The following is a 14038-nucleotide window of genomic DNA, read 5'->3' as shown; positions in this document are numbered from 1 at the left end:
ATTTTTCACTACTCTTCTCTGTGACCTTGAATAGTAAAATCTGTTTTTACTCTAGTCTTGTCACTGACGACATTAATTACACTTTGAGATTATCATTCTTTATTGACTTATGAGTTATGGCATTAATATTTTTCATGCCACACCCTGCTTCTCTCTAGGGTAGGAATGTAAATGTCAAGGGCTGCATGGATTGTGCAAAAAACCTGAGCCAGACAAGCAAGGCCATCTGCAAAGAAGGTGGAACATGCACGTTGTAAAAAAACGACATGGATACAGTGCCCATCCCCCCCAAGGCCAATGGCGCATCCCCCCCAAACATATCATTCGCGCCCTTAAACCATATCGTAATCCCCACAAAATATTTAATTACGACAGCGTGTCTACTGAAAGTAACTTTTTCTTGACTTTACTGAACATTATAATTGATCTGCCCCTTCTCCCTAAACAGGGGTGCCATCACTCAAAACCACCCTTAAAATCGTTCATCATAATCGAGAATATCGCGTCGATCCCACTTTAAACTGTAGGTTCAGCCCCGATTAGCCTAAGAGTGCATAAAGTGGACTTAAAACACCAAATCGATGAATCAATGGAGAATATCGCTTGTCTTGTAATGCAGATTTAGTATAAAAACTTCATATTCATCTCATCAAAGCGCCAAACACAAATCGTAGCAACAAATCTTTGCGACCGAAGGGAGAAAAAATTTTTTTACATCCATTTCTTTGCAGGCTTTGAAGAATATTAATTTAATGGGGTGTCAATACTTTCTTAAGATCCCGAGATAGTTAGTCTTTTCCTTTTCCAGCTTTTCCTTTGGCACATTCGGGGTCGTAAACGTGTGGATGCCTTATCGCTAAATACAATCTCCAAAATATAATGTTTGGACTTTCTCTGCACTATAGAAATCCCTTAACACTTTATCAAGAGCTTTCTAGCTCCCCCTTTAAATTTCATACTCAATCTTACCACCAAAATTTCCATGCCAATTTTAGACTTACTGTTAATATTGAAGAGTGGATATTGCCTCCTCCAAAAAAATAATTCTCAGTCTTCACACCAGAATTTCGGCAACAATCTAAGACAATAGTAATACACAAGAATTGGATACCTCCTTCAATTTAATGCTCAATCCCTCTCTAACTAAAGTACTCGCCATAATCTAAGACCTAGAGTTGGATACTGTCCCCCCCCCTAAGTTTAATGCAGAATCCCTCTCAGAACCCACGTGTCAATTAAGGCCTAATATGTACGAGTTCGATATACCCCCTTTCGATAATGCCCTAAACACTTTCATTTCTTCATTGAATGGATTAAATATGGTGCTTTTAAGGTGTAAAATTTTTACATATATTTTGAAAAAGATATAAATGTTGAATTTTATATTATTTGAAGGGGAAAAATCCCCCTCAAAAAATCTGATGGCGCAACCAGCGTCCAGTAGCGTACGCAGGATTTATCAAGCGGGGGGGGGGGGTTATTTCTAAAACTTTCACCAAATTCACACTACCATTTTTATTATACTTTAATTAAATAATAATACTTATAATTAATTAATAATACTTATAATTAATTAATTAGCTGAATTATTACTAATAACACTACTAATATCTCTACTACTACTAAGTAGTACAGTTCTACATAAATATAGTATTTACGAAAGCAATAGAAAGAAATTACTTTTTAGTCATTCGATTTTTATCAAATTCTGGGAGCATTTTTTGTTTCTTTGTTACGAAATAATTGTCTGGTCAACGAGGTGAGACATTTTAAGTGTGAATAAAATCCACACATTGTCTGGTCGGTAAAGCGTCTGACAACCACGTGGGAGATGTGGGTTCGATTCCCGGAATTGGTTGGAATTTTTCCGGTTTCTTCCCCACATAAATATCTCCGATAATTCACATCTGGATTGTCTCCCTGTTCTTACCAACAAAACAGTTTGCAATAGTTAAGCTTATTGCTATTTGAATAATTGTCTAGTCAACAAGGTGAGACATTTTAAAGAGAGACATTCAAACGTGCAGCGGTAAACAATGGTAAGGCGGACTGGTGACTGTATTATTGTCCGCCTAGCCTTTGTCTATACATTAGCCGCTTACAACGAACCAAGAACTTTCTTTAGTTAATTCTCATTGTTCACAAAAAAAAAAAATACATGTTCATTGAACACTGCCGTACGTAGAGGGGTGACTGATGGGGTTACAGCCCCTACCCAAATTTTGAGGAAATCAGAATTTTCAAATAAAAATCCGTTGAGAACTTCTCAAAATGTGTAAATGCGAAACCTCTTTTAAAGTGAGTCCCGATTACCATTTTTGTCTTTGAATACAATTTTTATAGACTGATAAGCTCCAAAAATACGAAATATTTTATTATGCATCCTGCCCTCCAAAAACGAAGCCAAGTACTATCCACACTTACTATTCCAGCCCCTCCCTCCCAGTGTATTGAACATTGTTGCAACTGAGATAACATAACAAATTTTTCTCTTTTAAATTATAGTTGCCCTCATATTTTATTTTCAAGAATTCGTGTTTATTTTCAAGGCATTCACTCTGAAAGACGCGTGTGTTTGGAATGCTGTGCTTTTCTCCGTGCAGCATGGAAATAATAATTAAAATTATTATTAGTAGTAGTAGTAGTAATAGTAATTGTACTGTCGCAGATCTTTGACTGTGATAAATTTGCCATTTTGAATATTTCCACAGCATTTTTCATAATATTTTATAAGCTCAAGGGGGGGGGGGTTTAAACCCCGTAACCCCCCTTTACGCCACTGCCCCTGCCGCCCACTAATTTTCGCCTGGCTCGAGTGGGCGAATTCAAACACGAAAGTGGATGTGACAAACTATAAACGCTCAAAGATTCAGACCAGAATTTCACTATGACTATCTCAAAGAATGAGATAGGTTTGAAAATAAGGTTCAACAACTTCCATAAGCACCCACGTAAAAATTTAGCTTGTCCAGACAAGGCCGCGTAGATCTCCTTTTCTTACGGCTCTGTGACGCCAATGAACACAAAAGGATTCGTCCTGTTCTCCCGCTTAACTTGAACCGAGTGCAATGTGTACAAAAGAAGAGACGATCAGGGACGGCGCCCCTGTAGCCCTCCTAGATTTGTTTGCAGTACATAGATGCATTTTGAACGAAAATAAGAAAAACTAGAAGTTATCTTACATATTGTTTTCCATTATGAAACGTCTATTGGTGCAATGCCATTACAATGTTCAAGTATATTTATACCTTAGTAAGATCGCAAAATTACTCTATTTCGATGTGTTCTAATAGTAGAACGAGATTTGCCTGGATCCTGTGATATTAAGTAATTGGGTAGGCATCAGTCGCCAAACGTGCTACGGAATTTACATGGTACTTTGATGCCTAGGGAGCGGAAGTTGATGACCTAAAAATATAGCTATATGACCTACAGAATGTCCTAAAAAATGGGGAAAAATGACGTAAAAAATGCAAAAATATGACCATTAAATTTGTTAGTTTCAGGTTAAAAATTGAAATGAAAATAAAATTGAACAAAATGCAATCTTGCTTTCAAAAAACAAAACAAACAAAAAAAACCGACACAACAAAGACTGTCACCAGTTCAGCACTTCGTTTGCTCGTAAATTGCAATCCTGCGAGATATATATAGGTCTATGCTCACCTTGTTGAAAAAAGACTCAAGAATATTATCAAAATGAAAGAAGTGACAAAATATGACGAAACAATACACCGAATATTGCGAAAAATGACTAAAAAAGCCGAAAATTGGGGAACATTACTTAAAACCTGAAAATTGGCAAAAAATGCACTTTAGAATTACCATTTTTGGGTTTATACGAAGTGTAATATTGTGTATATTTAAAGGGCATCGTGTCCGAGATGTCAGAAAGAAGATGACATTTCATCAACTTCCGCTCCCTACTGATGCCTGCCTATCTGGTAGGTGAATGTATTCAGTAGCTGTGAGATTGTTCTATTGTTGTTGGAGGTTCAAATGGTGACGAAGATTGATTGATTTAGATATTTTATTTCGATTTTCTCTGATTTTTGGCTAATCGCGAAGATGAGAACGAGTGATGAAGGGACACTTGCAAAGAACACCCATGCCCAGGCCGGAATTCGAACCCGAGGCCCCAGGTGACGAAGGATTTATACAGCTATTAACCTCTATAAATCCAATCATTATATTTCGGAATAGGTCTACCACGTGGGAAGAAATAATTTGTATAAGTAGAACATTCAGCATCTACATAAATTACCGCCAAGTTTCGTTCTGTTTGATAGTTTCTCATTCGAGTTGTCCTATTCGTTTCATCATTATATCCTCCTTGTTGCAAATATCCGGAAGAGAGAAATATGACCGTAATGAATCAAGAACTACACAAATTATCTAATTCTTAAATGCTAAGAATTTGAAAGATTAAAACTGACTCTCCCGCTCTGCTATACACTGTCCCGGGAACCTCTGGAGCGAGCGAAGGAAAGCAAGTATCTGCGCAAGCATACAACTTTTCCGGAATGTCTGGAGTAGCGACGCGCAGAGGGGAAAGCTTGTGGGCGGGGCCAGACTAGGTGGGAAGGGTGCGGGATGAAAGTAACGAAGTGCTGCGCGGTATAACGGCCTTAAAGCAAAACGCTTTCTGCTGCCAATTTCTTTTCTTATTCTCAACAATGGCCAGTGTATTGTTTTACACAAATATATATATATACAGGGTGTCATTTTAATGGCGCCCACGGACCACAGATTCGTGTAGAGGACATCAAAACAAACAACTTTTCTCAGTAACATTTTTCACGTTGGTGCGTCAATTCGACGCTACAGCCGTTCAAAAAAGACAGTTTTACCGCCTGGATGCTGGCAACACAACACAACATTTGATCGTATCTGTGACGTCATTTCCTGCAGCGAAACAGCGCACGGTAGGGTTGCAAGGAACACACACATTTTGTGAAAAATGACAAACTACCAACCACATTATTAGCTGTAAAACTAAGCGAGAAACGCGTCCAGTATACCGAACATCATAGCCTACCAGCCAGAAGATCAGCAACATCTCAGGGGAAGGGGGAAGTGAACCAACGATATGAGAAATGGTAAAAACGTATTCATAATGAAGAGTCAATATCGGATTTTGTCTCAGCCTACATGTCAAATATCAACAACAATAACTTTTATTTGACTTGCAGCTTACATGTGGCTGTTTACGCCCACCTACATGTCAAATATTTGCAATTCTCGTCGCAAGGTTGATACCTACAGGTTTGTGTCCAGATGCTTTGTGGTACATTTGTGCTGATAACGGAAGTATCCGAGGTTCACGTGGTTGCATTACGGCTAAAACACGTACAACCACAGTAACAATCTAATTATGAATCAGTAGCGAATACACTGCCCTGTTCACAGTTGCAAACTATTACATGTGTATCCGGTGCGTAGATAAACACAGTCGTCGGAGAGTTTGTTTTACTACTATTTATATCCCTATATTTTCAACCATTTTTGTCACTTGCCTCATAATGCCCTGAATATACATTATATTATGTGTTGCTTACCTTTGGAATTTTGAGTTCTTTCATTTCTATTTTGTCATCTGTTCAGTGTGTCACAGACAACTAGTATCAGAAGGACGAAGTGGATAGACTAAATTGTAGATGCCAACTTGGTAACTAGATTTGCAAATATTTGACATGTAAGCTGATACAAAATTCGATATGACCACTTCCACTTGAATTATATTTCCTTTCTACCATTTTTCGTACCGTTTGTTTACTTCCTGTTAGGTTACAGAACGTGTTTTCTCGTTTTGTTTTACGGTACATAATGTGGCTGATTGTAGCTATGTCATTTTTCACAGAATATGTGTGTTCCTGGCAACCCTAGAACGCATCGCTTCACGACGGGATATGACGTCACAAATGCAATCAAATGTTGTGTGTGGTTGCCAGCATTCAGGCGGCAAAACGGGCTTTTTTGAACGCCTGTAGCGCCGAAACGATGCTTCAACGAGAAAAATGTTACTGAAAAAAGTTGTTTGTTTTGATGTCCTCTATACGTTTCCGTGGTCCGTGGGCGCCATTAAAATGACACCCTGTATATATATATATACTGCACAACTGCCACCCTAACAACCCAAAATTCCCTGTGAATGAGCCTTCGTAATGCTTCTAGCGCAAACTCATCAAGTCTGCAAATCGTTGAGCTCGTTTCGGATGCTTCTTGCCCGGCGTTTCCAACAGGGATGTTCCATCCTTTTCTCGCGATTGTTTCGCTTCCTTCCGGATATTATAAACGGTGGATTTCCCAATTCCCGTTAGAGCAGCTGCCTTCAAAACACATTCATTTACTGTTTTACCTCGTGTAAATAGGTTCTCGAACACAGTCAACACTATGCGGCGCTCTCCTGATGCCAGCTAACATGTTTACTACAGAACTACTGGACCGCGAATGAGCAGTCGAGTCGCCCCCTCCCGCGCATGCCCCTCCCCTCCGCGCGATCATTGGGCGAGGCACACACCCTTCAACGTGCGCCAAGAACACGTTCGCGTTCTCTTACTCCAGACATTCCGGAAAAGGAATATAGTGACTCGAGAGTGCTCGACCAAGCAGGAAGCGGGATTGTACGCTCCGCCCACTCAAGCTGTCCCATCTCTAGCGTTATGCGCGGCCTAGCTGCAGAGATACCCGGGACACAGCATAGTCTAGCAGTAAGACTGCTGCTTAGAAATCAATTGAGACGAAAAACGCTGCGGTGAGAGGTTTTCAATTTAACACTTTCCATGAACTTAGAAACTATAAACCGCTATTATAATACGCAATAAAACAGAAATAATAAATTGGAAAAAGAACCTTGAAGGATATTTACGATTCTGCTTGCTCGACTTGAAATTTGGGGGGTTTGAAACACTGAATAGAGTTTTTCTCCACCTAGAGGAAATTGCCATCAAGTTTGTGCAGAAAGAAGCAAATTTGTGAGGAGTTTATGCAACATTTTATTTACAATACCTTGCATAATATCGAACAGTACTCAAAAACATATATTTTACACGACTTGTCGAGAAAATGTGCTTGAAACACAGGAAGGTGGGAGTCTTCATAAACGTCAACATGTTTTTTAAGGGTATAATGTCATTAAGTTAACGTAGAGCAGTTGGTTAGGCACTGCTATCCTTATTTTTCATCAAGCGTGAAAGGTCGCGGGTTCAAATCCCACCCTCTCCTCTTTCTTTTTTTTATTTTTTTTTGTTTGCTGAACAGATACCGTTGATATTACAATATTTAAAAAATGAATCCGATGCACACTTGAGGGGCGTCCCTTCTGCGCATATTTCCCCTTAGAAGTTGGAGATTTCCAGGATTTAAAGTTAAAACTTTTCTTTTTAGTTATTGTTCATATATTGTGTTAACACACACATCATGATTAATTCCCAAATCACATATATGTATTCAGGATGCAAAATGTAATGTTATTTAAGTTATGTATTGTTTGTTCTTCACTGACACCTAAAATATTGATTATTTGATTTCGATATACTAAAAAAAAGATATACAGTTATGTTATGTAGTGCAGTACTGTAACGAAGGAGAGCGTTTAATGAGTTCAAATTGCTAAGATTGGTAATTTGATGTCCATTCCTTCGTAATGACTATTGCCAAACCCCTCACCACCATCTTACCATGCGTCTAAAACTAATAGTAAACAGCTAATTAACATAAATAAATTGTTATTCCGACGAAGGCCGATTCGATAAGAAACTACAAATAAATATTTATATAGTGAGTGAAAAACAAAAAATTCAAAACCTCATAAAACCTCAAAACCTTAATTCCTCACTGCTTTGTATCTAAAATGTATGTCTTCTTTGAACAGAAAGTACGAGTATCAGATATAACAAACATTCCACACTAACTTTGCAATATTCGAAACCACCATTACAGACTTAGCTCTATGTAACTTGATTCTGCGCATTCCACGTGGAATGTGACATTCTCCTATCATCCACTTACTATTTTCTTTCACCTCGTGAAATACAGAGACCAATGTTCTTAGCACAGTGGATAAACTTTAGACCCAACGATATGCTCCTGAAAAAAGTCCTGCCTAGATGGAGAATCGAACCTACGACCTCCCTCGTAAGAATCGAGCACGCCACCTGTTCTCCAAGTATCTCACGTTAAAATTTGCTACCAGTTTGAAGAAACCAATTCACACATAATGTCATATCTATAATTTCCTCATGGCAATTTTCATGAGGAAACGAATTCAGATAAAATCGAGAAACGCTGAAAGGGAAAAATGATGAACATGTCTATTGGCGTTTTGTCATATTTTGTAAATTGTGTAAAAATTCCGTGTTTTGAAGAAGCAATCGTTTAGTTACGAAGTATTTTGTTCTTTGTTTAAAATAGGAACAGGAGAGCGAAAAGGAGTCATTTGAACCAGACCCCCTTTGACAAGAAACTTCAGCTTTTTTCCAAAGACTGTATGAAAAGAGAGAGGAACGTATGAAATATAAAATATGTGTGAAATTAAAACAATGGAAACCTTGAAAGATAATACTGACGAACTTCAAACTATGAAAAACATATTTTCGTGGTGGAAAACTCCAAGTCATTTTCGAAATATGAACTTGATGTTTTTCTTTATTATGAAGTGGAGATATGAGACGATACGATCCCTCAGCAAGAAAATTTTAAGTAAGCTACCTCCAACTTTTTCAATGGTCATAATTACTAATTAGGGTCCGGAAGTTGATGAAAAATCGACTTTTTTTCTGACCCTTAAAAACAATGCTAAACCTGATATCATGTCCGTTTCCCTTCAGTTAGAGCCGGAAAACACTTTCTATTTCACATTTTTTTTTGTTTTGCATTTTGCGGCCTTTTTTGGCTTTTAGTTTATTTGTCAGTATTTTTAACAGTTTTTGTTGCATTTTTACTTATTTTTTAGGATTTTTTTTCTCCTCCCCTGTTGTTTCGTTCATTTTAAATGCATTTACTAGTAAAACTTACATATTTAGATTTCTTGACATGGTCCTTTTAGCAAATTCACCATGAATCGAAAATACGGTCAATGGAAAAGCATAATATTCTTAACTGAAATGTTTGGCAATGGATTAAAATACTTTGTGTGAAGATCTACTTTGAGGTTCTTTTTCTGGACACTATTATCGCTTTAATCTGTAGTTTTAAAGTAAAATTAGCCACAATATTAAATGCAATTACACTCTGGTATACGCGAAGCAGAACTGTATTTTCGGATGCTGGCCGACTACAGTATCATAGAAGGTCCACTCTGAAAGGAGATGAATTGGTTGATTTGTTGTTTTAAGTCAACTTTATGCATAGTAAGGCTAATCGGGACTGGACCTACAGTTTAAAGTGGGATCCGAACCGAGTGCATAAAATAACGTGAACCGTGTGGTGTAGGGGGATCGTTTACTTATGGAATGGAAGGCCATGGGTTCAAACCTATTTCTTTGCAAAATCTTTTTCGGGAAGTAAACGGCTTTGGACGAGAATGCTTATCTACGTTTCTTAGATATTTCCGTTGATATTTATGCGATTTATGACCAGCATTTCCGGATGCAGAAAGTTGACATGTAAGTTCTTAATATGTGTTAACTTATAACAGCTGAATGAAAGGAAAAGTATTTCCTAAAATCCTGCCAATCTACCTTATCTACCAAGGGAAAGAAACTGTCCTTGCCCTTCCCCCTCCCTCCACCTTGCCCCATCAGTTTTGAAACCCAATCGCCGCCACTGAGCATGCATCGCATAAATATTTACAGTAATATCATATAATATTATATTACGTTATTACAACACTTCGTACTCGGTAAATAAAAAGGAAAAATAATCAGGAAAGGGTGGGATTTGAACCTACGATGTTTCTATCTTGACGAAAACAGTAAAAAAACGAAAACTCTGTCATCTAACCAACTACTCCAGGAGATTGCTAACATAAAGCTCAGTAAAACACGTTAATCTCAGTTGAAGCAACATTGTGCCGGAGTTTCGAACCATTTTTCGCCAAGAACCAAGGAAAAGACACACTTTGCAGAATCGTTTGGTGTTGTGCAAGGTATCTTTACTAAACATTTCGCATAAAATCATCATAGATTTGCCTTCTTGCATTCAAATGTGACCGCAATTCTTTCCAGGTGGATGAGAAACTATTCAGTGTTTCACAATGCACATACATTTTCCTATTTTCAAATTCAGAACGAAGAATCTTGAATTATATTCAACATTCGTAATTCTACTTAACATTTTTTTTGTCTACTCATATAATTTATTACTGCTTTAGGGTATCTTTACTTGATGGAATGTGAAAGAATGAAAAAAAAATCACGAGCGTTTTCATTCAGGAAGAAGAAATGTTGCAAAGTTGGCTACTCTTAGTTAGTTCTGAAGCGCTATGCTGCCAAATTTACGAATTCCGGAATTTGAAATTTTTCAGGGCGTTCAAATAAGATGTTGCGAAGTGTACCAGTACATACCCCCCCTCAGCACCCGGACGTGAAAGAACATTTTCTGATTAACGACAAATCATGTGTTACCTAGGTAATCAAATTGGTAACGAGAGGTTGAGTGCTCTATTCAGCCCTTTGAGAAAAATATAGCAAAATATTTGGATGTAAACCAGATTGTAGATAATTTTGCAGATGCCCATAAAAACAGACGTACTTGCTGTGGCTCCAATATTCTCATTTCAGCCAAAAAGTCATCACGTGCTTTACGTAGAAATAGTGCTACATGTAGTATTTATACGTATGTCCAGATAGTGAGTGTGGTTTTTATTGTGTAGTTTGTACTGTTGATATGAATACTATCTCTGTGATATTATCCCACTAAATGGTGGCTTAGGAAAATAAAATATAATTATTGTATTTTATTTGACATAAAAGATTCGTGGCTAAATGTACTTTTATACATGATGGAACTGAATACAACATCTTACATAGAGATTTACCTTTCGGTATAACTGTAAAATATTCCATTGATAAAATTTTGCCGTAGTAAAGTATTACGTAAATAGCATTTTACCAGTATTAGTTAACCCCCCGAAACATTGAAGCTGAAATCTGTAGTCCCCCAATTGGCGCCGTCACTGGAGACGAAATTAGTAGACAGTAGAGTACCTCGCAGTAGTAACTTTTCCTTCCATACCAGCCAAATGTAAACAAGTGTTTACGTTATTCGAATGATTATTCGACTAAAGAAAATCAGCTTTTAAACAGAAATACTCACCCCTTTGAGAGGAAAGTTTGAACCCTTGTTGTAGTGGATCCCATGTGTAACCGCACCGTTGTCCGACATGAATATCACAATGGAGTTCTCCAGCATATCTCTCTCCTTCAGGGCCTGCATAACCTCCCCCACGGAGTCGTCCATTTTGGAAACCATGGCTGCAAGAGGCAGAAGATGCGCACGGGAATTATTATTAGTAGATTAGCCACGTCTAACTCTCTTCCTTGCTAAGATCATTTAAGGTGCTGCTGGACCAAGGCAGACAAAATATCCAGCACCATTTGGAGCAGCATTTATTGCGCCAATGATATTTTCATAAAATGTATCCAGATAAATGTTCCGGGGATCGTTCGTTGTAACAAGGCAATTAGTTTTTCTCAATGACTAGTCAATTCCATTCATATGTGAGAAACTGGACATTTTCAAACAGACATTTTGGCGTATGTGACTAAAAAATACTTCTAATATCAGCAAGAATAGTGCAAAAGAACTTGGAATGAAGAAGGTGCAATTACGTGGACTTGTGTAGGAGAAAAAGTAAATCAAGATTGGTCTGGTTGAAGCTTGGGAATGGACACAACCAGGGGGGCTCTGATCACTGAAATAAATTAATGAATGACTCACTCCCTCCCTTTTTTAAGTTTTGGCCTCAGTGAATCTCGTAAATGCCCATGAATTCCTCAAAAATATTAAAATTTTCATTTACAGTTCGAATGCAAAAATGTCAATTGTTCACGAATGGATATGTCACAAGTTTCGTCAACCATAATTGCAAAATATTCCCGACTTTTAATATTTGCTACCACGGAGCGCAAAACAGATCTCCCTAATATATCAATGATCTCGTTCTGAATGTCATGTGAGAGCCATTTGTTCCTAGTTCATGCATATCTTCTTTTGAAACTCTTTTTAGTAAAACTGTTAACAATACTCATAGTTATATACTTAGTATATAGTAATAAGTCATGTGTTTTGCTGCCTCTGGTCATAGCCCCCCCCCCCGCAAAGTTGATGGTTTAGCGGTCTCAGCCCCCAAATTTGATAGTCAAGAACATTTCAAATGTGTAGTTAAAGTTAAGTTCATGTGGCACAATTCAGAGTAAACTTTACAAGAGAAGCAAAATAATACATTAGATCCTCTTAAGCAAAATTATTTGGGGGGCTCTGCCCCCACATCGTTAACATTAGGGGGGCTCGGGCCCAAGCCCCATGGAGTCGGCGCCTATGGACACAACTCAAACTCAAACGGAAGGACAGAATCTCAGAATGTCAGCTGTGCGAGGAAGAAGAGACGAAGTTTTATATTCCTCTCAGGTGCAAGGAAATAGGCGAAGCAACACAAAAACATATTAGGGAAATGTATGAATTTAACATGAGAGGATACACGTAATGAAAATCGTTAGGAGGAGCTGAAGATAAAGAATCTGGAAACATTCTTACATTGGACAAAGAGGGCAAAGAAGTTAGAGGGGAGAACGGAAGTGAGTGAAAAGGCGTTCATTAAAACTTTTAAGAAAGTTGTGATAATTGTAGAAGTACAGTGAAAGCGAGAGAAGCAAAAGAACTCGTAATAAAGTAAAAGGAGAACGAGACAAAAAGATAGATGGGTTATAGAAAAGTGCAATTTTTCTTGTAAGGTATGTACATCTGTAAAGCCTCATACTTGAAAATAAAGTCTATGCTATTCTGTACTAAGGCTAACGTACGTGTATTTATTTTTACATGCACTTATATATGACAAACAAAATCAATTATTGAAAACATTAATGTTTGGATTCAGAAGTACTCATTTCATGTATTAACAGTATAAACGCAGGTGAAACAAAATAATTACTTTAAAAAGTTTTATTCAGGTGGGGGGTGCTTTGTTTACTCGTCTGCCTTCTGCGCTATTCGATTCTACCCAAAATTTTATGTGAGTAACCTCACTAACATTATCTATTAAGCCAAACTAATACATAATTTGAAGATAAGGAGCTCAAAACACACACACACTTTGCAAAAATACATACATGCTTTTCTACATTCATTTCAATAAAAATTCTTAACTCAGAACGAACATTGGGGAAACTGTTTTGTAACGATTTCGCACCTTGATTGACAGTATGACTTTCATTAAATTAATTGTCATTAATAGCGTTTTTATAATTAAGCATAAATTTGTTAAAAAATCACTGTTTACCTGCGTATGTTCTCCTTTCAGGGTCCTTTATGTGTCGAAACCTGTCAATGGTTTCCCGAGGTGCCTGGAAGGGTTGGTCGTCGTTGCCCGCATGTGGCGCCAAGTGGGCGAAATACAGAAACAGCGGACGTGAAGTGTCGTGGTCCTCAATTATTCTGACGGCCTCGTCCGTGAACAAGTCTGTCGAGTACTTTCCAGCTGCTTCCCAGTCTATGGACATATTTCTGCGCATGTCATATCCTCTGTAAGGTTTAAACTGCAAGAAACAATACGTAATTATAGTTATGATGTTGTAAGGGTATTTTATGGTTGTATCACTACGAAAAACAATCTTGTCACCAACAAGTTAGAATAAGTGAAACAAAGTAGCAGTAAAACAGCCTAGCAATGGATAATATTCAACTTGACATCACGCAGTGCACTTTGGGAAGAAACAGTTGAATACGCATGAAGTTCGGCCAACAGTATGAAAACAAAGGAAAATTAATTGATAGGTAAGTACATTTTGTTATTAATTCCTACTCCTTTTCCAATCTTCGGAATGCAAGACATAATTGTTCAAATTCGGAGAAGCAGGGTCTAAAAATTAAAGTTATAAAT

The 14038-nt window shown here is 37.6% G+C and overlaps 1 protein-coding gene across 2 annotated transcripts in view; it reads right to left on the bottom strand.

The window, feature by feature from the left end:
• The window catches only part of LOC145997283 (arylsulfatase B-like), a 107959-nt gene that overhangs the window by 7639 nt on the left and 86282 nt on the right, over nucleotides 1-14038 (bottom strand). For both annotated transcript variants that reach the window (XM_083134172.1, XM_083134171.1), the window contains exons 5-6: nucleotides 13439-13694; nucleotides 11257-11414 (exon numbers count right to left, since the gene is read on the bottom strand). In XM_083134172.1, coding sequence (XP_082990298.1) covers nucleotides 11257-11414; nucleotides 13439-13694 — 414 coding nt within the window. The remainder of the gene's footprint in view (nucleotides 1-11256; nucleotides 11415-13438; nucleotides 13695-14038) is intronic.

The sequence above is a fragment of the Lepisma saccharinum genome, chromosome 13, assembly GCF_977018435.1.
Source record: "Lepisma saccharinum chromosome 13, izLepSacc3.1, whole genome shotgun sequence".
NCBI classification, from domain to species: Eukaryota; Metazoa; Arthropoda; class Insecta; order Zygentoma; family Lepismatidae; genus Lepisma; species Lepisma saccharinum.
This window is presented reverse-complemented; position numbering and strand designations above follow the sequence as displayed.